This window comes from Aulonocara sp. 'chitande type north' Nkhata Bay, linkage group LG19, assembly GCF_057382095.1.
Source record: "Aulonocara sp. 'chitande type north' Nkhata Bay isolate Kocher_YH1m ecotype deep benthic linkage group LG19, A_spYH_male_GT1.1, whole genome shotgun sequence".
NCBI classification, from domain to species: Eukaryota; Metazoa; Chordata; class Actinopteri; order Cichliformes; family Cichlidae; genus Aulonocara; species Aulonocara sp. 'chitande type north' Nkhata Bay.
In genome coordinates this window covers 14,684,722-14,706,099 of record NC_141362.1, presented here as the reverse complement: position 1 = coordinate 14,706,099, position 21,378 = coordinate 14,684,722, and the positions used below count along the sequence as shown (strand labels likewise).

Sequence of the window (21,378 nt, the reverse complement as noted above, 5' to 3'; positions counted from 1 at the left end):
TTTGTACTATAATTACAAAGTGTAGTGTATACGGTACCTGCGCTTTGCTTGTATGAACTCCTCTTGAAAACTGAAGCGTTTTAAGCTCTTTTTCCTGCTTGACTCTACTCTGAGCACATGCTCCCACTTACATTTAAAGTTGTTATTTTTTAAATGTGCTGTTTGAATGTGACAGATTCAAGTATAAACACAATTCTTCACAGCTTCTTAAGCACCCATACACATTGAAAGATGCCTTTTGCCACAAGATTATTATAACAGATTAAATTGGTTATTTTTATTCAGCAAAGTTTTGAATCAGTTGTCACGTTTCATTGCATAACTTGTATGACCAAATGTAAACCATGGAAGCCGTGGATGCACTGTGGGCTGCAGTGTGAGCCTTGTTCTATAGCTTGGACTTAAGAAACGTCCTGTAACATTTACTGACAATAAACTACTTTATTGTTTGTTTGTTTTTTGCATTGGCTCCAATTACACACAAATAGTAACACAGCGTGATGTGAAACATGCTAGTACTACATATTGATAAGTCACATTGCTGCCACTTGCAACACAATCATCATTATGCCAAACTTGTATATATTTTATTTAAAAAGGGAATAATTTAACCAAAATTTCAGCATTTTTTTTGTACTTCTTTACCACTTTTCTCTGTTCAGCAATGCAGATGATAATGTTTCATGAGTCTTGAAGTTCATTTAGTGTTGTAAAATTGTTGTGATTGTATTGTTTGGATTGTTTTAAGTTATTTTGTGATTCCTAGTTTGCATGGCAGATATTATTTCATGTCTTTCATTAAAATAATTAAACCACTTGCTTCTGTACATTTTCTGATTTACATAGGTCTATGCAGCGTCATACAACAGCAGGCTGTACAGCCGGCCCTTCATCGAGTACTTTGAAGAGACCCCCATGATGGTGGCAGTGCTCACATACATGGGCTACGGCATCCTGACCATCTTTGGCTACCTCCGTGACTTCCTTCGTCACTGGAAGATTGAAAGGTGCCACATCGCCAGAGAGAAAGAGGAGCAAAAGGTAGGATGAAAAACAAATGCAACAGTAAATTTGCAGGAACACAAAATCAATTGATCTAAAAGGTGGTAATCAAAGTTAGGGCTCATGCTAAGAAATTCCAGATAAAGGCAGCAGTTGAGAAACTTGGCTGCCCTTTACCTAAACGCAGTAGCTGTAGCGTTATGATTGCTTCTGGCAGGGATTCATCTCGCATTTCAGGTGTTGAATGGTTCTTATCTGGGAGACTGAGCTCTAATTACATGTTGCCTGGTGACCAAATTGTTGCAGTGTTTGTGCGGGAACAGTAGTGATAACAAAAAGGGGGGGGGAACCTTTTGTAGTTTCATTAATCAAAGTAAGCCAATGTGATATTTGCACACTACAAAGCAAGCATCCATCCCAATCACTAGAATCTGCAATGTAGGTTGTCATATTGCAAACATTTTAATCAGCATTGCTTGAAGCTTGGTGTTTTTTAAAGAAAGCAAGCATCAGTTGTTTGAAATGAACCTGTCAGCTGTAATTATGTCCAGCTATGGGGAACTTTACATAGAAATATTCTTTGTTGCCTTTAATCCAAAGTGTGCATGCTTAAGATTGCATTTTTGTTAGAGGTGGAACATTTTTAGTGAGTGACACTCACTTTTGTTTCCAACATCTTATGTAATGTGTGAAAGTAAAGCCCATTGTTCTCAGAATTTAGTTATGTCAAGGAAAGGAAGCCTTTCGTGGGGAAATCATTAAATGGGCCCGACGATATCGGACGGATGTTTTCCTCCATGAAACAAGGAATATCAGCTCCCTTGATCATGTGTGTTCTTTTAAATGTTGTTGTAATGCTTAAACTGGATGAGATTAAATTCTTTCCTTGTGAGCTTTTGAAGAAACTTGAAACTGTGAAGATCTAGATATCGTTACAGGAAATACCAGTGATGTAGGAGAAAATTCCTATATGTTGTGCTGCTTTTTACTTTCCTTTATTATCTACCTTTTCATCCATGTGTAGGATTTTGTACCGCTCTACCAGGATTTCGAGAACTTTTACACCAGAAACCTCTATATGCGGATAAGAGACAACTGGAACAGGCCTATATGCAGCGTCCCGGGAGCCAAGATGGATCTGATGGAACGAGCCACCTACGACTACAACTGGACTTTTGAGTGAGATTAATGTAGCTTTCATTCAAGAGCGCAAATATTGTTATCATTAAGCTAACCTTAAGGATTTCAGGCACACAATAGCAATGGGAAGTATGCTTTATAACTGCTATGTTACCAACATCACACAAAGTTGGCCAGGTTCCAGACGTCTCTCACTGGACACGGCTTTTTAAAAGCTCCGGCAGGCCTTTCCATTACCCCTGATTAAATAAAACACGAAAACTAATGTACAGTACAATAGCACTAGACTGATAAATCAGCCAGATATCAGGTGACATTTGCTTAATGTGTTTGCATAATAGACACAAAACTACCTTAATTGAGTTGTGGAATTCAAAAGATGCTGGAAACCTGCCTTTGAGATTGACGTGGTTTTCATAGAAATTTTTCACCTGGACATTAATATTAATACACATCCCCAATATCCCCTGATATGATACGACTGTATGACTGTAATAGGAGTTTTGGTTTGTGACTTGGTGCATTAATTTGGAACAGAATTCAAGATTTATAAGACCAGGTTGCTTTTCCTTTTGAATTGTCCTCTTTTGACAGAGTCTGTGCCCACTCCAGCCTTAGCTTTCTGTTGAATTTCTCTTTTTTTGAGCACAAAGTAATAAAAGAAGCTGTTCACTGGAGGTTTGTTACTTTTGTTTCACACTAAAGGCTGTTGTGGTGAAAATCCTGTTTTAGCTGATTGGATAAGTGACTCAGAAGGTGTAGAGTTGTTCCTAATAAAGTTTATTTCTCTAGATCCTAATAAAAGTAGAGAAATCTTGAACACATTTATTACAGCATTATATTGCATAGAGCAGGTAGGATTCTCACCTTGTTTACCTCTGTGTATAGTATGTAAATTCTATGAACAGACAGAACATGTGTACTCAGACAATATAAACATAAGACAAGATAAGACCAGAAGCTTGTTGTTTAGAGTCCATTGATCACTAATCCTTAAGCAGGGTTTGGTTTCATGCACATGAACAGTTAAGGTGGACAGGGAAGGTTGGATTGCGTTTTTAATTTGTCTCGTGGTGTGCTTTGGAAATCATCCTGTTGATGCAAAAAGAAATAAAAATGCTTTTTTTTTTTTTTGCTTGTCAGACTGTGTTACCTTTGACCTTTTTGTAGATTTAACTAAAGAAATGTGAACAAATTCTGTGGTTTTGCAGCACAGTGCTAATAACAAAGCTACAGTTTAATAGTTTAAAGTTGGCTCTTTGCCAAGTTGTCTGTTTGTGGAGACACAACACTGGCTCATCCAGCGAGTTAGGTGCCTTTTTTTAATGCTTAAGTGTTTATATTTCAGTGTTAAGTGGCTTAACAAAGAAGGCATGTGTCTGAAAATGTTCAGGTACAAAGACTGGACTGGAAATAAAAACCATTGAAAGACTTTCAGGAAGCCTGGACAATTGTTCCTCAAGACAACTTTAAAAATTGCACGTCATTCTGGTTCTTGGCTGCAAAATATAAAAACATGTTGAATGGCTCTAAGACTTTAGTACAGAATTGTATATGTAGCAGTTTTGTACAATATATATATATATATATATATATATATATATATATATATATATATATTCGCACTCTTTATATTATGAAGGTGATAACCCCAGAATGAACAGCCATGTAGCGTTCATCTCATATTAAAATCGGTCCAACTTAAGATCTATAATGTTCGTGAAGTCAAACAAAACACACAAGTGAGAAGATGTGGGAGAGACAGACACCAGAAAGATTGGAAAAACAAAAAAGAGCACGCTGATGCTATCAAACCTCTCAGTCTAGTTTTTAATTACTTCTACCAATCATTACTATTAATTATACCAATCTGTTTCCCAAATCATTAGTTTCTTCTCATTGATTGTTTCCTGTGTCTGTTTATCTTCTCCTCTCGCCCTCTCTTGCAGATACACGGGTCGGGTAGTGCAGGATGTGATTAACCTGGGCTCGTATAATTACCTCGGCTTCGCTGAGAATACAGGTCCATGTGCTGACTCCGCAGCTGAAGTCGCTATGAAGTACGGTGTTGGAGTTGCGAGCACGAGGCAGGAGATTGGTACAAACACATGGCAAAACACAGACACACCCGCTACCTTTGCTATCACTGCTGGGTCTTAAATGGCAAGACTGAGCACAGCTGAATTCACCTCGGTAAACAAAATGTCATAAACCAGTTAGTTTAGTAAAGCTGTGGGAACTAGTATGATGATCATCTGTGCGCGGTGTTTGAGCCAATTGCAAATTACCGTGACTTTTCTGTCTTTACAAATGCTTTCAAATAAGTCTCACTGACCACTTTGTAAAGTACATTTTAGGCATTAGTCTGGTGTTGGAGCACCTTTAACCTTAAGAAAGGTTTTAATTCTTCTTGGCAGAGATTCAGCAACATGCTGGAAACATCCAAACACATCTATGATGCAAATCTCTCCCTTGGTTGTAACGAGTAGTTATTTGAGTTACTGTTGCCTTCTTATCAGCTTGAACCAGTGAACTGCTGCTCTCACTGGATCTTTTCTCTTGTGTGGGAAAATCCCAGTAGATTAGCAGGTTCTGAAATGCATCAGGCACCATGCCACATTAAAAGTCACTGAACTCACCTTTCTTCCCCTTTCTAATGCTCATTTTATCTTGACTATGTTTACAGGCCTAAATGTGTTATCGTTGCCATTTAAATAACTGATTTAATATAGTTGAACACGTCCCTAATAAAGTGGCTGGTGAGTGTAGATGGCTGTAATGCTTATGTACACTATAGGAGTTTATGTCCAACATATTATGTTGTTTGTTGAAAAATATTTAGTCATAATTGACCACTTAAGTAGAGCTTGGATCTTGGATTTGTACGAATACTGGAAATGGAGCGAAACACAAAATATAACAGTTACTGGTTAATGTTGCAAACATGTTGTATCCTGATTGTTTAATTCATACAAAAGCAAAGAGACAATATTTAAAGTTTTGATAACCTCACAGGATGCGAAGAAGTCTGTGCCTCTATGTGGGAAATACTACATGTATCATAATGAAATCCACAACTTGATGTCTTTACACTTGGATGTTATATGATCTGGACAAGCAAGATATATCATGTGAACTTTAAGTATCTGAGTATCGACAGGTTCCTTTTTTAACTCCCCAGACAGAAGCGCAAATTTATTGGAGCAGAATGCGATCAGTGCAGTTTGTCAGTCAGCACGATTATGCAAGAAATCTCAAGGTGAAAGTGATTAAACTTGGTGGAGAGGAGAAGCATGGGCAAAGGAGGAAGCTGTTCTACTTGGTGAATACAGTGGGGCAAAAAAGTATTTAGTCAGCCACCGATTGTGCAAGTTCCCCCACTTAAAATGATGACAGAGGTCAGTAATTTGCACCAGAGGTACACTTCAACTATGAGAGACAGAATGTGAAAAAAAAAATCCATGAATTCACATGGTAGGATTTGTAAAGAATTTATTCGTAAATTAGGGTGGAAAATAAGTATTTGGTCACCTCAAACAAGGAAAATCTCTGGCTCTCACAGACCTGTAACGTCTTCTGTAAGAAGCTTTTCTGTCCCCCACTCGTTACCTGTATGAATGGCACCTGTTTGAACTCATCATCTGTATAAAAGACACCTGTCCACAGCCTCAAACAGTCAGACTCCAAACTCCGCCATGGCCAAGACCAAAGAGCTTTCGAAGGACACCAGGAAAAGTATTGTAGACCTGCACCAGACTGGGAAGAGTGAATCTACAATAGGCAAGCAGCTTGGTGTGAAAAAATCAACTGTGGGAGCAATCATCAGAAAATGGAAGACATACAAGACCACTGATAATCTCCCTCGATCTGGGGCTCCACGCAAGATCTCATCCCGTGGGGTCAAAATGATCATGAGAACGGTGAGCAAAGATCCCAGAACCACACGGGGGGACCTGGTGAATGACCTGCAGAGAGCTGGGACCAAAGTAACAAAGGTCACCATCAGTAACACGCTACAACGGCAGGGAATCAAATCCCGCAGTGCCAGACGTGTTCCGCTGCTGAAGCCAGCGCATGTCCAGGCCCGTCTGAAGTTTGCCAGAGAGCACATGGATGATACAGCAGAGGATTGGGAGAATGTCATGTGGTCAGATGAAACCAAAGTAGAACTTTTTGGTATAAACTCAACTCGTCGTGTTTGGAGGAAGAAGAATACTGAGTTGCATCCCAAGAACACCATACCTACTGTGAAGCATGGGGGTGGAAACATCATGCTACAGGGCTGTTTTTTCTGCCAAGGGGACAGGACGACTGATCCGTGTTAAGGACAGAATGAATGGGGCCATGTATCGTGAGATTTTGAGCCAAAACCTCCTTCCATCAGTGAGAACTTTGAAGATGAAACGAGGCTGGGTCTTCCAACATGACAATGATCCAAAACACACCGCCCGGGCAACAAAGGAGTGGCTCCGTAAGAAGCATTTGAAAGTCCTGGAGTGGCCTAGCCAGTCTCCAGACCTCAACCCCATAGAAAATCTGTGGCGGGAGTTGAAAGTCCGTGTTGCTCGGCGACAGCCCCAAAACATCACTGCTCTCGAGAAGATCTGCATGGAGGAATGGGCCAAAATACCAGCTACTGTGTGTGCAAACCTGGTGAAGACCTATAGTAAACGTTTGACCTCTGTTATTGCCAACAAAGGTTATGTTACAAAGTATTGAGTTGTATTTTTGTTATTGACCAAATACTTATTTTCCACCCTGATTTACGAATAAATTCTTTACAAATCCTACCATGTGGATTCATGGATTTTTTTTTCACATTCTGTCTCTCACAGTTGAAGTGTACCTCTGGTGCAAATTACTGACCTCTGTCATCATTTTAAGTGGGGGAACTTGCACAATCGGTGGCTGACTAAATACTTTTTTGCCTCACTGTATCTGTCTCACCATCTTAACCGTGAAATAGGGAATTGGCTTTGGCAGTGGATCCTTGAGTTCTGTTTTATTTAACCTGAACAAAGCTGGGGTAGCTGTTTCCCTCCATTTCCAGTCTTTATGCTTATTTTATTGATCTTCTGTGGTATCATCTCCCAGGAGAAGCAAGTAAATGAATAATACTAAAAAAATCGATGTCAGTTTTAGAACTTCAAGGTGTTCAGTGGTATCCGTTTATTTTAAGCTCCCATGTTTTTTGTGGGTTTTTTTCTTTTAATTCATGTATTTATTTATTTTTTGTTCCTCAGGTAACCTGGACAGACACGAGGAGATGGAGAAACAGGTGGCTAGGTTCCTGGGTGTGGAATCAGCCATGGCGTTCGGCATGGGATTTGCAACTAACTCAATGAACATACCAGCACTCGTTGGCAAGGTAAGACCCCAAGTGACACAGGGGACAAGGATGAGCTTATTTTTAGCAAGATATCCTGGATGTTCATGGGTCTTTTCTAAGTATGTTTACTTAATAGTACGCTATTGTAGGTCACCAGTTACACCAAGCACCTTATCTTATATCAGGAAGAAACACTTGCTGGTGACTGGCTGGTTGTGTGTGTTAAAGTGAAAAAGGAGCAAACTAAGGAAGTGAAAGCCAACAGTGGTGAGACTGCTAAAGACTTCTGCTCTAATAAAATGATTCAGACCTGCTGGTATAAAGGTGTAGGGTTAGACTCAGAGCAGTGAGGTATGAAACAATGCAGTTCTACAAAGCAAGCTGCATTCTCAGTGTAATTCTCTCAGCAGAGGTTGTTCTATATAATTGTAAAAAAAAAGGATTCTCCAGCCTCTCACCAGCCAATAAAAACAATGTTGACTAAAAAAACGTAGCAGTCCATCTGCTATTGTGTGCAACAAATCCTATATGTGTGAAATATTAATGCTAATTAATCTTCTGCAGGGTTGTCTAATCCTGAGTGATGAGCTGAACCATGCCTCTCTGGTCCTGGGAGCCAGACTATCTGGGTCCACCATCAGAGTCTTTAAACACAACAGTGAGTCTCCTATTTGTTCTTATCCATCTGCTTCCTATTTGCATTTATTCCCATGCATTAGCCATGTCGTAAAACTTCCATTGCTTCTCAAGGTCTGTAATTATAGCGCTTTTTATTAGTTTGATTGTCTGATCTAATGTTTGCCAGCTTTAAAACAACGTCAGTGGAAAAGAGAAAGCATTTTGATGTAGAATACAAAGGAAAGACCACTGCTAAAACCACAGCTTTCATTTTGAATGTTAACACTTCAAATTTTTGTTTTTTCCTGTCAGATATGCAGAGCCTTGAAAAACTGTTGAGAGAAGCCATCGTTCATGGCCAACCCAGGACTCGCAGACCATGGAAGAAGATCCTAATAGTGGTTGAAGGCATTTACAGGTACTGCTTTGATTTCCTGTATATGTCATACATGACTTCATGGGGAAAATAAATATTTAGAACGTTTAAGTCTGTTAGATGTGCTTATTTAATCTATTGGGAGTACATTTAAATCTTGTCTTTGGTAGGAGAAAGTCTCAGCGCTGAATTTATACAATTTTTGCAACTGTGCTGAAATTGTCTTTGGCCTTATGCAGTAGAAAAAAAGGAGTTGCCCACTTTTAAAATTCCCTTTATTTTCCTTCCTAGTTTCAGGTTGAGCAAGACCTAAAAACTTTATTGCATAAGCAGCAATTCCATCTGTGGCCAAAGCCCCTGGGCGGATTATTAAGAATGATTGTTGATGCATGTGCTTAATGCATGTATGTCTTTGCACCAGAAATACAAGAGCAGGTTCAGCTTCCTCTGATGGTTTATTCACGTTCAGCACTTTAAACTGTACTGAGAATGTGTCATTGCTTAGTTAGCTAACCTGATTCTGTCTGATGGGGTGCTACAAAAAGCATTTGCAACGTGCAGTTTCTGCTGTCTTTTTTGTTTTTTAATAAGTTTAACTTTTTTTTATTTGAGTCAAAAGTCATTTCAGCTGTTTATTCTATGTTGACAGCTGTTGGGTGGATAGTTTCTGGTGCAAAAGCTGAATTTGTTGGGAAAAACAAAGCTGTAACACCTCAGGAGATGTAATGCACCTTCCACTCTGCCGGTTTCCTCCCTGCAGCATGGAGGGCAGCATAGTGCGCCTGCCAGAAGTGATTGCCTTAAAGAAGCGCTACCGGGCCTACCTTTACTTAGATGAAGCCCACAGTATAGGGGCCCTGGGTCCAAGAGGAAGAGGTGTGGTGGATTACTTTGGCCTCGACCCATGTGACGTGGACGTCATGATGGGCACTTTTACCAAAAGCTTTGGTGCTGCAGGTGGATACATCGCAGGGAAAAGGGTGAGCTTTATCTCTTTGTTTATTTTTTGATTTTTTGAAGAAAAAAAGGGGGGGGGGGGGGGGGGGAAGAGTGCATTTTCTAGCATAACATCAGTTTAAACTCATAGTTTTTCAAGAGTGCACTGATGCATGGACTCTCTAAGCGTCACTTGTTGCAGACACGAGTGCTAGTCATTGCAACAGTGCATGTTGCATTCTTGACAACAAAGCTTGCTTATCGAGATGGTTATCAAGATAAGACACTTTGTCTAAATCATCATGTAGTGGCGTCTTAGAACTGCCGAAGCCCTCAAGCAGAACAAAGGAGTCGGAGAAAATTGGTCATGAATCACTTAGGAATGTGTTAACAGGTTACAGGATGTAGCTCACATTATGCTTTTAATGACTTTCATATCCTTCTAAAAATGTAACGGGCAGATTGACAGGTTTGAGAGCGCAAAGCGAAATTCAGTTCTCACTTTGTGCTTATCAGACTGAGGTTTTTAATGTAAATCTGGTGCTTCTAAAAATAAAATAAAAACATTTTCACATATTCGTGAAAGAGGGAAGCAACAAGCAACGTTGTGAGGGACTGAGAGACTGCAGCTGTTCATGCGTATCTACTTATGTCTTCTGTGTGTCTCCTGGGTTTAGGAGCTCATCGAATACCTGCGCTCCCATTCCCACAGTGCGGTCTACGCCACCTCCATGTCTCCTCCTGTGGTGGAGCAAATCATCACTTCTATGAAGTGCATTATGGGAGAGGATGGCACAACAATAGGTAAGCCTCAGTCCAGATTGTTCACTTTTTTATATGTGAGAAAACTGCATTTCAAGATAAAGTTTAAAAATGTTTTGCTTTTAAGGAGTCATTATGTTGGATGTTGAGACAAATCTCACTTTCCACTTGCATATAGTGCACTCCACATGCACTGCAGTCCATGACCACATCTGAATCTGATTGGTATATAGGCACACAAAGATGTTATGTTGAGGTCAGAAAACTTGCTCTATAGATTGATCAAAGAGTGATAAACAACTAAACTCTGCAGCAACGTCAAACTGCAAAACAGTTTCGGATTAAAAATGTAAAAGTTAAACTGCCAGTTTCAGCAAACTTCAGGCTGTTCTTGCATATTTACTATAGTGCATAATGGTGCAGGTCCTTGGTTATTTGTTTTGTTGCATTATGTTTATAATTTGGTGACGTCTCCACTTCTGATGATTTTATGTCAGCAGTAATTGTTATGATGGGCCACCAGGTGTCACTGCAAAGTTAAGAATTGTAGGACTGGAGCCAGCCTCTGGTCTTTTTCACCAGATGTTATATAAAGAAAAGGAGTAGAAGGGGGGGGGAAGAAGGATGTCCAGTTATAAATATGTATGTATTTTTTTTTTTTTTTTATAATGGTTACTTGATTTAATTAAAGAGGTTAAGGAATATTTTATGATGATCTGTGTTTATAGACGAGGCAATTCTATCTCCTCTACATGGATTGTTTAATCTAACTTCAACCCTTTTGCTAGAACAGTTCAAGATGTCGCTAAGCAAAATCTAAAGTCCACAGTACACAGTTTGATTCCAATGTAGACGTGCAGAACGTTTCTTTTTCATCTTTGGAAAGCATCATTAAGAGCTCATTTTTATTTTTTGCACTTCAGGAAAGTCAAATTTAGTAAAGAGTAAACAGCCCTCGGTAAGAGAATCACCTCTAAAATTGAGTTGCAATCAGTTGCAACCAGTGACTGACAAAATGTGGATGTAAAGAAAAATTATTAAAAACCCACAAGAAAAAATAAATCCAGACGAAACTAAATATGGGTAGATAAAAGATGAATGATACAAGCATGACACAATTTAAATCATGCAAATGCAGATTTACACCAAACAAACTCGTTATTATAAACAAATAATAAACTTGTTTGTTAACAAACCCAGACCAACAATAAAAACAAAAACATTTAACTGATAAAGCAGTAAATGCAGCCAGGCTTCATTAATGAGTTTGCTATATCCAGTGAGTGTGAGTAACAAGTTACACTAAGCAGAGATGAGTGGATATCACAGCGCTCTGTGAATATTCACATATTGTCCATTAACACATCAGGATGTGATGACTTGTGTGTCTAACACGTTAAAGTTGCAAAGCAAACGGCTGTCATCACACTGCAAAAAACAAAACCTAGATGATTAGATATAGATGATCTTAGAACGCAGGACATCCGTGTGATTAACTTCCATCGTGCTTCCTATCAACTCTGTCTCCAAATTTCTTCATCATCCTTAGGCAGTGAGCGTGTGCAGCAGCTGGCAGAGAACACGGTCTATTTCCGCAAGAGGCTTCGAGAAATGGGCTTCATCATCTACGGCAACAACGACTCTCCCGTCGTACCCTTGATGCTCTACATGCCCGCCAAGATAGGGTGAGCCTCCATCTTTGCTGTTTACTACTGCTCTGATTGCTGGAACTCTTAATTGGAGCCTTAGAGCAATACAGTGTGATCAATTATATCATTTGTTGATGAGTATTGGGTTTTTCGTTTTTCCCCTGAAATATTATTAAGGTAACAAGTTTAAAAACTCTGTTATAGCAGTGGACAGTAGACAGTGTCCCAACGTCACATCACAAGAGCTCAAGGTGTTAAACTGACTGCAGAAACTGAGTCTAGGTGCACACATGCTTTAGTATCAGTACAAGGACTGTACCTCTGCAGCTTTAATTAATCCTGCTGTAAATATCAAGCAAAACACTGGGACCAAAGCAGGTTTGGGACCATTCCTTTTTTCTTCTAATGAAGAATTTGTCTGTCTTCGTAAAGCTTCTGCAGACATGTTTTCACAGAAGACTTTACCCATCTTTTTTTGTCTGTCATACTCTTTATTAAACCTCTGCGGTTATTTTTGCTATTCAGTTTTTTTTAATTCAATTCAGTTTTATTTATACTGCACCAAATCACAACAGTTGCCTCAAGGCGCTTTATGTTATATGGTAGACCCTACAATAATACGTACAGAGGAAAAACCCAGCAATCATATGACCCCCTATGAGCAAGCACTTTGGCGATGGTGAGAAGGAAAAACTCCCTTTTAACAGAAAGAAACCTCCGGCAGAACCAGGCTCAGGGAGGGGCGGGGCCATCTGCTGCTACCGGTTGGGGTGAGAGAAGGAAGACAGGATAAAAGACATGCTGTGGAAGAGAGATAGAGATTAATAACAAGTACGATTCGATGCAGAGAGGTCTATTAACACAGAGAGTGAGAAAGGTGACTGAAGAAGAAACACTCAATGCTGGGAATGCCCCAGCAGCATAACTAAGGGAGGATTCAGGGTCACCTGATCTAGCCAGCTTTGTCTCTCCCACCAGAGCGTTTGGCAGGGAGATGCTGAAGAGGAACATTGGCGTGGTTGTCGTGGGCTTCCCTGCTACACCCATCATCGAATCGCGAGCACGCTTCTGCATCTCTGCCGGCCATTCGAAAAACATGCTCGACCAGGTAAACACACACTTAAAAATATCTTCAAGTTCAAGTTCAAGTTCAACTTTATTGTCACTTCAACCATATACAGTTTAAAAATACACAGTGAGGCGAAACAACGTTCCTCCAGGAACCAAGGTGCTACAAGACAAGTTAGTGCAAAAAAAATATATATATATAATATATCTAGTAATAATATTGTGCAAAAGAGCATTTACAGGTTGGTGTGTGCGATGGTTTGGTGGTGTAGGTCAGTGTGTTTGCGCTTTGTGTTGGTTAGTCAGTCCAGTCTCAATGTTTTGAGGTATTTGAGTTAAGCTGAGTGATAATGTTTGTGTGTGTGTGTGTGTGCGTGTTTATCAGTCAGTCCCTTTTTGCTGAGGAGACGGATGGCTTGTGGAAAAAAGCTGTTGCACAGTCTGGATGTGCGTGCCCGAATGCTTTGGTACCTTTTTCCAGATGGCAGGAGTGTAAAGAGTGTGTGAGAGGGGTGTGTCCGATCAGCCACAATGCTGGTGGCTTTGCGAATGCAGCGTGTGGTGTAGATGTCCTCAATAGAGGGTAGAGAGACCCCGATGATCTTCTCTGCTGTTCCCACTATCCGCTGTAGGGTCTTGCGGTCTGATATGGCACAGCTCCCAAACCAGACAGTGATGCAGCCGCTCAGGATGCTCTCGATAGTTCCTCTATAGAAGGTGGTCAGGATCGGTGGTGGAAGCCGGGCCTTTCTCAGTCTTCTCAGAAAGAAGAGACGCTGTTGGGCTTTCTTGTGCAGGGAGCTGGTGTTGAGGGACCAGCCGAGGTCCTTCTCCAGGTGTACACCCAGGAATTTGGTGCTGTCAACGATCTCCACAGAGGAGCCGTTGATGCTCAGCGGTGAGTGGTCGCCTCGTGTCCTCCTAAAGTCAACAACCATCTCTTTTGTCTTGTCAACATTCAGAGACAGGTTGTTGTCCTTACACCAGTCCGTTAGTCTCTGCACTTCCTCTCTGTACGCTGACTCGTCGTTCTTGCTAATGAGACCCACCACGGTCGTGTCATCAGCGAATTTAATGATGTGATTTGAACTGTGTGTTGCTACACAGTCATGAGTCAGCAGTGTGAACAGCAGAGGACTGAGCACACAGCCTTGTGGGGCCCCAGTGCTCAGTGTGGTGGTGCTGGAGGTGCAGTTCCCGATCCGTACTGACTGAGGCCTTCCGGTCAGAAAGTCCAGGATCCAGTTGCAGAGGGAGGTGTTCAGGCCTAACAGGCTCAGCTTTCCGATCAGTTGTTGGGGGATGATCGTGTTAAATGCTGAGCTGAAATCTATGTACAGCATTCGGACGTGTGAGTCCTTCTTGTCCAAGTGTGTCAGGGCAAGATGGAGTGCAGTGGAGATGGCGTCGTCCGTTGAGCGGTTATGGCGGTATGCAAATTGCATTGGGTCCAGTGAGGGGGGCAGCAGGGTCTTGATGTGTCTCATGACGAGCCGTTCGAAGCACTTCATGATGGTGGGTGTAAGTGCGATAGGGCGGTAGTCATTGAGACAGGACACAGAAGACTTCTTGGGCACGGGGACGCCTTAACACGTGTTTAGTATTCAGCATGTCTCATTTAACACATTCTAGATATGATATTCTTTTATGGTAATACTCATAGGTAAAGGTCAACAATGATTTCTCAAAATGGGACAATTTCTTTCTTTTTTTTTTTTTTTTTTTTGGTCTTTAAGACCAAGAAGAAGCTGTTACACACCACTGTGTGACATTAAATCCTGCTAAATAATGACCACTAAAAATACTGTTCTGCTCTGTTCTGATGTCTGATGATGGCAGTTAATTGGATGTAATATTCTGCAGCTTGTACTTAGTATGCAAAAGCTGTCAGGTTTTTTTTTTCTTTAAAGAAAGACTGCAGCACCTACAGCTGCAGATGTATTGATGCTGACTAGTCTTGCGTATCCACTTCTCGCTGTCCACATAGGCGAACGGTCAGGCTGAAGCCATTACATTTCAGTGAAAACATTCCCCGAATTCCTCTAATTATTCAGAATTGTTAGACCCGAGCCTCTATGAACTAAGCTCACTGGTGTTTTGCTAAGTGTACTTTCATAGGGGTTATGGCTAATTACTGGGCCTGCACACAGATCAGGTTTTTGTCAAAGTTTTTCCAGCATGTAGCTTGTTAGCTAGATTTGCCGGCAGGAGTTCACAAGGAGGAGAGGGGTGCAATTACTAATAGTCTACCAGTGGCAGGCTTATTTGAGTGGTGCTGGCTGCTACTAGCCAGGCCTGATTTGTTTAGTTATACTCTCTAAAGTTTGTTCATTCCTGTTTCACAGCAGTGTAATGACCTTTGAGCTGTTTGAAACTAAGTGGAGAAATCTAGTTGGCATTAAATAAAGTGGAGCAGTCTAACAGGGGCAAACACTGTCTGCAATTTGAGGGACGCTGATATGATCTCTTTTGACCTCAAATGTCTACCTATGCCTTGAGTAACTTAGAGCATGCCGAGTCCCTTGCAGCTTAATGTCTGACATCCCATTGCCAGAAATCCATCAAAGGACAAGAATGCCTCACTTGGATTTAGAGAGTGTCAGGAAAAGTCTCCCAGAAGAGGCTCCATATAAAAATAAAGTGTCAGCTGTATCACTCTGCAGGTTAACGTACTGTTTGTTCCCTGTGTTTTGAGTGTAGACCTCAACATTGCTCTTTGTGTTGGCCTGTGTAAGTGCAGACAGTTCAGCTTTGATTACAACACATCTAAATCCGCCCACTCTTCACAGCGAGGGCTCTTCTGCGTTGCTGAAATGAGCTCACTGCAGACCTGTTTGCTCTTCACTACGGGCCACCGTCTTAGATCCTCCACGGTTCTTTTCTTATTTTGACACTAATGTAAATCCTCTCACACAGAGGTTGAGCTTTCTCCTGTGCTTCCTGTCTAATGTGTGTAGCTCAGTTGGCGCAGATACAAACTGTGTCTCCAGGAAGTTTTGTATATCCAGGGTTATGGTATCTTCCTATTATTCTCGGTGCACTTCAAAAAATTGAACAAAATAAGCTGAAGACGAGGAGTGGGAGTACTGTACCGTAGTGCTTTTATCTGTCATGGTGTAAAATCTGTCTCCGTTAGTCTTCCTCTCTGTATTATTCTCATGCACTTTGAAGTGTCATCTTGGTTTGTGTGTTTCTTTTATCCGCTGGCGAGCTTTCAGAGTATTATCTTTTCACTCTCTCACACCCACACTTACATCCCGACCTAAATCCTTTTATTGCCATCGTTATTTCATTCTACTGACCGCAATAATCTGTCAACCTTAAATGTCAGGTTATAACTAATGTATCTGAAAATGTGGAGACGGTTACAAAATTGTCCACCTAGTGTTGATTTGGAGGAGCTACTTCGACATCTGATGGCTCAAAATGTTAAAAGCATCAGAGGTAGAATAGTGATTGATTCTTCCATGAAATATATATTTTTTTATTTCATTTTATTTTTTTTTCTAGTCTACCTGAAAAGCCTTACTTGATTAAGGAGAGGAACCAACTTAATATTTGGCCGAAACGACACAGAAAGATACTCATGATTTGACTGCAATAAAGCATTTCAGTTCCTTTTATACTTTAAGATGTGATACAAAGCCCATCTGTCATCCTCACAAAGCTTTACCATAAACAGAAGGTATATATTGCTTTACTGGCAACCTACACACATTGAAACACTGAAAAACTCCTCAAGCCCCATAAATAGTCACTTATCCAAAGTTGCATAAGTCCAGGAATTGGTGAATAAACATCTGGTGTAATGGGAACAATGTACTCCACGCATGCATGTTACTCCACAGCTCTAATTTCAGAACAAAAACGCGTTGTATAAGGTTTTGACGCACTGGGAGAAATCTAACTTTACTCTGAATTTTTGGAAATTCTCCACTTTTTTTTTTTTTTTTTTTTTTTTTGTTTCCTCTTGTATTTCTTTTCCAGCCTGTTACTTTATTATTCCTGGTTAATGTCACCAGTGTGAGATGTGCGACAATAAATCTCGTTTCCTATTTCAGAAAAGCAGCTGTGTGCTGCAGGACTGAGGGATTTAACAAATAGCTGGTGAACAAAATGTAGCATTTGCAATCTTGAGAGAGAAATATTAATTTTAAAAAGGAAACTGTAGATTCATAAAAACGGGAGTCCAGATTTATGCCAATTAATCCATTAATGTGCTTTTGAGCTGACAGTATTGAATCTTAAAACTTTTTAAAAGGTTGTTTGTTCTGCAGCTTGTTGCTCTGACCTCAAGTGAGCAGAAATCTACTGATGAAGCTTAAAGTTAAAACTGATGAAACAAACATGCATGATGCAACAAAGCAAAACCACATTAAAATTTCAGCAATATATATACTCATCCCTACATTGTGTAATTATTGTCGACCTTATGCTATAACAGCTTGAACTGTAGCACTTCAGTTGCATTAACCAGAGCTCATGCGCTCAGAGTGAATATGTCCCCCTTAGTTGTAGGGCTTTAGATAGAATGACGATTTGCTGCTGTTTGGAAGACGTGTCTGTATGAACTCATCACTTTGCTCTAACACCCAGGTAATAGAAGTGAAAAATGTAAAAGTTCAAACCAGAGATCTTTCCTGCTTCGGCCCCAGTTTACAATTTGGTTTTACGAGGCTGGTGTCTCTGCATCTGTAAACGTCCTCGCTCTTCATGTTGGCCTTCAGACTGACAGCATTTTTTTTTTCTTCTTCATTGTATAAATGTCTCCACAGGCGCTGAACGTCATCAGTGAGGTTGGAGACCTCCTTCAGCTCAAGTACTCCCGTCACAGACTGCAGCTGTCTTCTGCGCGGCCTTTTGATGATGATGTGTATGAGGACATTGACGACTGATGAATCACTCTGCTGCTTAAGTGGCGTGAACCAGAACAACCCCGGAAAATACAGAGCGGGTCGGTCAAGATGGATCACAAGTCTTCCTTAAGGAGAAACTTGTGCGTACGTGCCCCCTGCCATCATGTTGCCAACTCGTAACCTCCCCAGACGAAAGCAAAACGCTTAAAAATACCCTCAGATTTTATTTTGCCTTACTACACATGCAGAGATTGTGAACAGTGAAAATGGCACCTCTGCTTCCTGTGTCTTTTATCACTTTTTTTTTTTAAGATTTTTTTGTTTGTTTGGTTGTGTCTTTAGTATTTGTGGTTTTGGCCTTTGTTAAGCTTGTAATTACAGATCCAGTGTGCACGTCATCTTTTTGTTTTTTCTTCACTTATGACATGAATCTGACTTAAATCGAAAATGTAAGGAGACTAATAAGGAGAACATCGTTACCATCTATCAATGAACGGTCCTTTCTTCCACTCCTTTGAAAGGAGCCGTTATTGTCATAAGTAGAAATCACTAGATGCATTTCCACAAGACCTAATTCTTCACCACCAGGAGCCTGTTGGCGTGCAAACATGACATGACTTACAGCCAGTTCCTTCCGTTTTTTTCGAGTAATGTAACAGGGAATCTGTCAGTTTAGAGCTAATTACCTGACAGCTTTCCATTTAAAAAAAAAAAAAAGAACATTTTGACATTTATTGCTATTATTTAGAAGTTTGGATGGACAAAGTCAGCCTCAAGTCTTAAAGCTAAGCTCACCGTTTGCTAACTTTCACTTCATATTTTTCCTGCTGCATAGCATAGACCTGAATTTAAGCAACAAAGCAGATGAGCGCATTTCCCCAAATCCCAAATACTGTCTTTTATGTATCTCCAGTAAAGTGAAATATCTGTCTTCAGCAGTAAGATGAAGGTATTGCCATAATTTTGCGTTTGAGAATTTTATTTGCCTCCACTGAGATCAGCTCTGGGTCAGTAGAACAGTGCCAAAGTGAACAGAACAGATTATCTGTGATGTTTGTATGTGTGAGGAAATGTTCCTGAATGGGCCGCATGGCTCAAAAGAATAAATGTTTAATATCCTGTTCAAGGCTTCAGTAAAAATCACAAGTTGAAATAGAAATCAAAAACTAATTGCTCTTTCAAACATTTGATTTTATCTTTTTTTTCAGTAATGAAATGATTGCAATGATATTACATGTTTTGTTTGTTTTTTTTCATTTTACTTAAGGAGGACCTGCTCTCTGTATTGTTACTGTTAAACTCTTATAGAGTAGCTTTGCATTATTCACAGTTCAAAATAATCTTTATTTATGTGATACTGAGCCTTGGAGCCGCCTCTCAGTTCATCTCAATTTGTTAGAAAATGACCCATTTTTAGCACCCTTTCATTGGAACTGACTTTCTTCTGATTGGTCACACCTCCCTAAGTGTTTGCTGATAACAAGTGGGCGTGGTTTCTTCACTCAGAGCGACACTCGTGATGATTATAACAAAGACATCTTCTCTAAATGAGACGAGCCCCAGGAGTAGAAAATCCTTTTGATAACTGAACATTCAGAGCAGTCTAACGCTGAGGTTTTGGCTCACAGAGATGACGTTTGCATTCGCTGACATTTTTATTTGAAACTTTGGGTAGAATTATTATAAATATCCACTGCTGTAGCGATTTTATATATACAAAAAAAAAGGAAAAGCTTAAACGCGCCGCTTTAAGTGAATAACACTTTTATAATAATCAGTTTTATGTTGCAAAACTATAAACATGATTTCTTTCATTGACAGAACTACCACTTTCCATTTCAGAAAAAAACATTTTAAAAAGCCATGTTGAGATTTAAACGCACTTGAGTGCTGCTACTGGAGAAAAAAAAATGGGGAATTTAACCCTAAAACATAATACACATTATACAGTCAGCGTCTTTTCCCCCCACCAGGACCAGAATTACTGGGACTGTGTTTGTCTTCCCGTTTGTTACGGGGGGGTTCCTCTTAAGTCATGTGACGAGGTTCAAACTGAAGAATATCTATTAGCGCAGGTAAACTAGTGTGGACAGGATCCAGCTCTTTGCTGCTTTGTGCCTGATAATTGTTTTGCCTTGAAAAACAAAATGCTTTCTTTGTGCTGAGACTAATGAGTCAATAATGATGTTAACAGTCTTCTTAGGATAGGCGAGTGTGTTTTGCCTTTACGTTCTTCCACATAAACAGCAGCTGTATTTGGAAATGTGGGCATTTACATTGTACTACTGAGCTTTGGGACAGCAGCACTCCTTAGTGAAGGGAACTCATGTCCCACGTGTATATGCTACCGCTTGCATGTGTGCACACTGACGAGTGCTGTGCAAGCGCTCGTCCTTCATACTAATGCACACACAGGAAGAATTCCTCCCAGAAGCTGCTCTGCACCAGAGCTGGTGGTGCTCAAAGTGACACATTGTTGCTGTTTTTTTTTTGTAACCTACTACATTCTGTCTTCATGTCTTTCTGGGGTTGCTGAGTTGTTTTATTTTTTTATTTTTTGGTCCATCTTTGCGGATCTTCTGATGTGTAATGTGGGATACTTGTGTAACACGTCTTATGTTATCCTTTTGGCTTCCTTTCTGCAGAGAATCGATCACAGATGGTCGTTCGTGAGCTGAAAGTTTGGTTGCAATGTTGTTCATACAAATACAGAATGTATCTATGTATTTTTAATTATGAACCGAGAGAAGCTGTACCGTTATACTCACAGCAAATATTTAAACATATGTTTACGTTATGTAAAGATTTTATGTCCTGACATTTTACTAAGGAGTTTCTGAACATTAATTAGATCAGTTTCCCTTCAGTTCATTGGTACTTCTCAGTAGTCCTCTGCAAAGACTGCATCTGGTTTCAACCATAAAAGCAAAATAACCTCGTTGTTTTTATTCTTTGTTTTGGTAAAACGGCATGAAATGCTGTTATGGATGATGGCTCGCTACAAAGTTTATATATTGTTTCATTAAAAATTAGCTGTTGGGACGGATGTGTGAGTGTAAGTTACCACACATCAGAGATCGTTGTTCTCTGATATAAAGTAGTTCCTTTGAAGCAGACTTTCTTTCTAAGAATTCTGGTTCTACTCTCATAACTTCAGTTGTTCATCTTTGAACATCTTAATTGTTCTCTTCAACTACTTAGTCTTCAGCAGTACTCGACTGTATAATTAGCACTGTGTGATATCCATGTTAACTAATTTCTCTGCATTTCATCATAGAAAATGCACTATTTCAACATATCGGTAAAAAATTTAAAACGTAATGTTTCACCCTTGTCAGTTACACGAGTAGATGAATAAAAGAGTTTAAAATATTTGGAATTTTCTTCATTTTTTTTTTTTTTTAATACCCCAATGTAGTGTGTCATGATTGTGTGTTAATTTGGAGGGCAGACTTTCTATTTTTTTAATTTTTTTTTAAATGTTTTTGTCAATAGTTCTGCAGGTTTCCTGAAAAACTTTTTAAGTTGTTCTTTTGGACACTGGTGGCTTTTTCACTCATTTTCAGTCCTAGTGCTTGACCATTTTCAGAAGAGCATTTTGTTTAAGCCACTTGATCCATTCCAGTTTTTCTTTTTGTCAGA

At 39.9% G+C, this 21,378-nt stretch overlaps 2 protein-coding genes across 4 annotated transcripts in view; one reads left to right on the top strand and one right to left on the bottom strand.

The window, feature by feature from the left end:
* The window catches only part of LOC147306707 (semaphorin-4E-like), a 12,677-nt gene extending 12,528 nt beyond the window's left edge, over positions 1–149 (bottom strand). For 2 of the 3 annotated variants that reach the window (XM_086273759.1, XM_086273760.1), the window contains exon 1: positions 38–149. The gene's annotated coding sequence lies outside the window, so the exon portion shown is untranslated. The remainder of the gene's footprint in view (positions 1–37) is intronic. The other variant, XM_086273761.1, reaches the window with a different exon arrangement.
* LOC147306706 (serine palmitoyltransferase 2-like) overlaps positions 1–21,378 on the top strand; it is a 24,461-nt gene extending 3,083 nt beyond the window's left edge. The window contains exons 2-12 of the mRNA XM_086273762.1: positions 847–1,041; positions 2,027–2,181; positions 4,092–4,240; positions 7,386–7,510; positions 8,036–8,129; positions 8,402–8,507; positions 9,226–9,445; positions 10,079–10,205; positions 11,713–11,848; positions 12,791–12,920; positions 17,656–21,378. Of these exons, the coding sequence (XP_086129888.1) occupies positions 847–1,041; positions 2,027–2,181; positions 4,092–4,240; positions 7,386–7,510; positions 8,036–8,129; positions 8,402–8,507; positions 9,226–9,445; positions 10,079–10,205; positions 11,713–11,848; positions 12,791–12,920; positions 17,656–17,775 (1,557 nt within the window). The 3' untranslated portion in view covers positions 17,776–21,378. The remainder of the gene's footprint in view (positions 1–846; positions 1,042–2,026; positions 2,182–4,091; positions 4,241–7,385; positions 7,511–8,035; positions 8,130–8,401; positions 8,508–9,225; positions 9,446–10,078; positions 10,206–11,712; positions 11,849–12,790; positions 12,921–17,655) is intronic.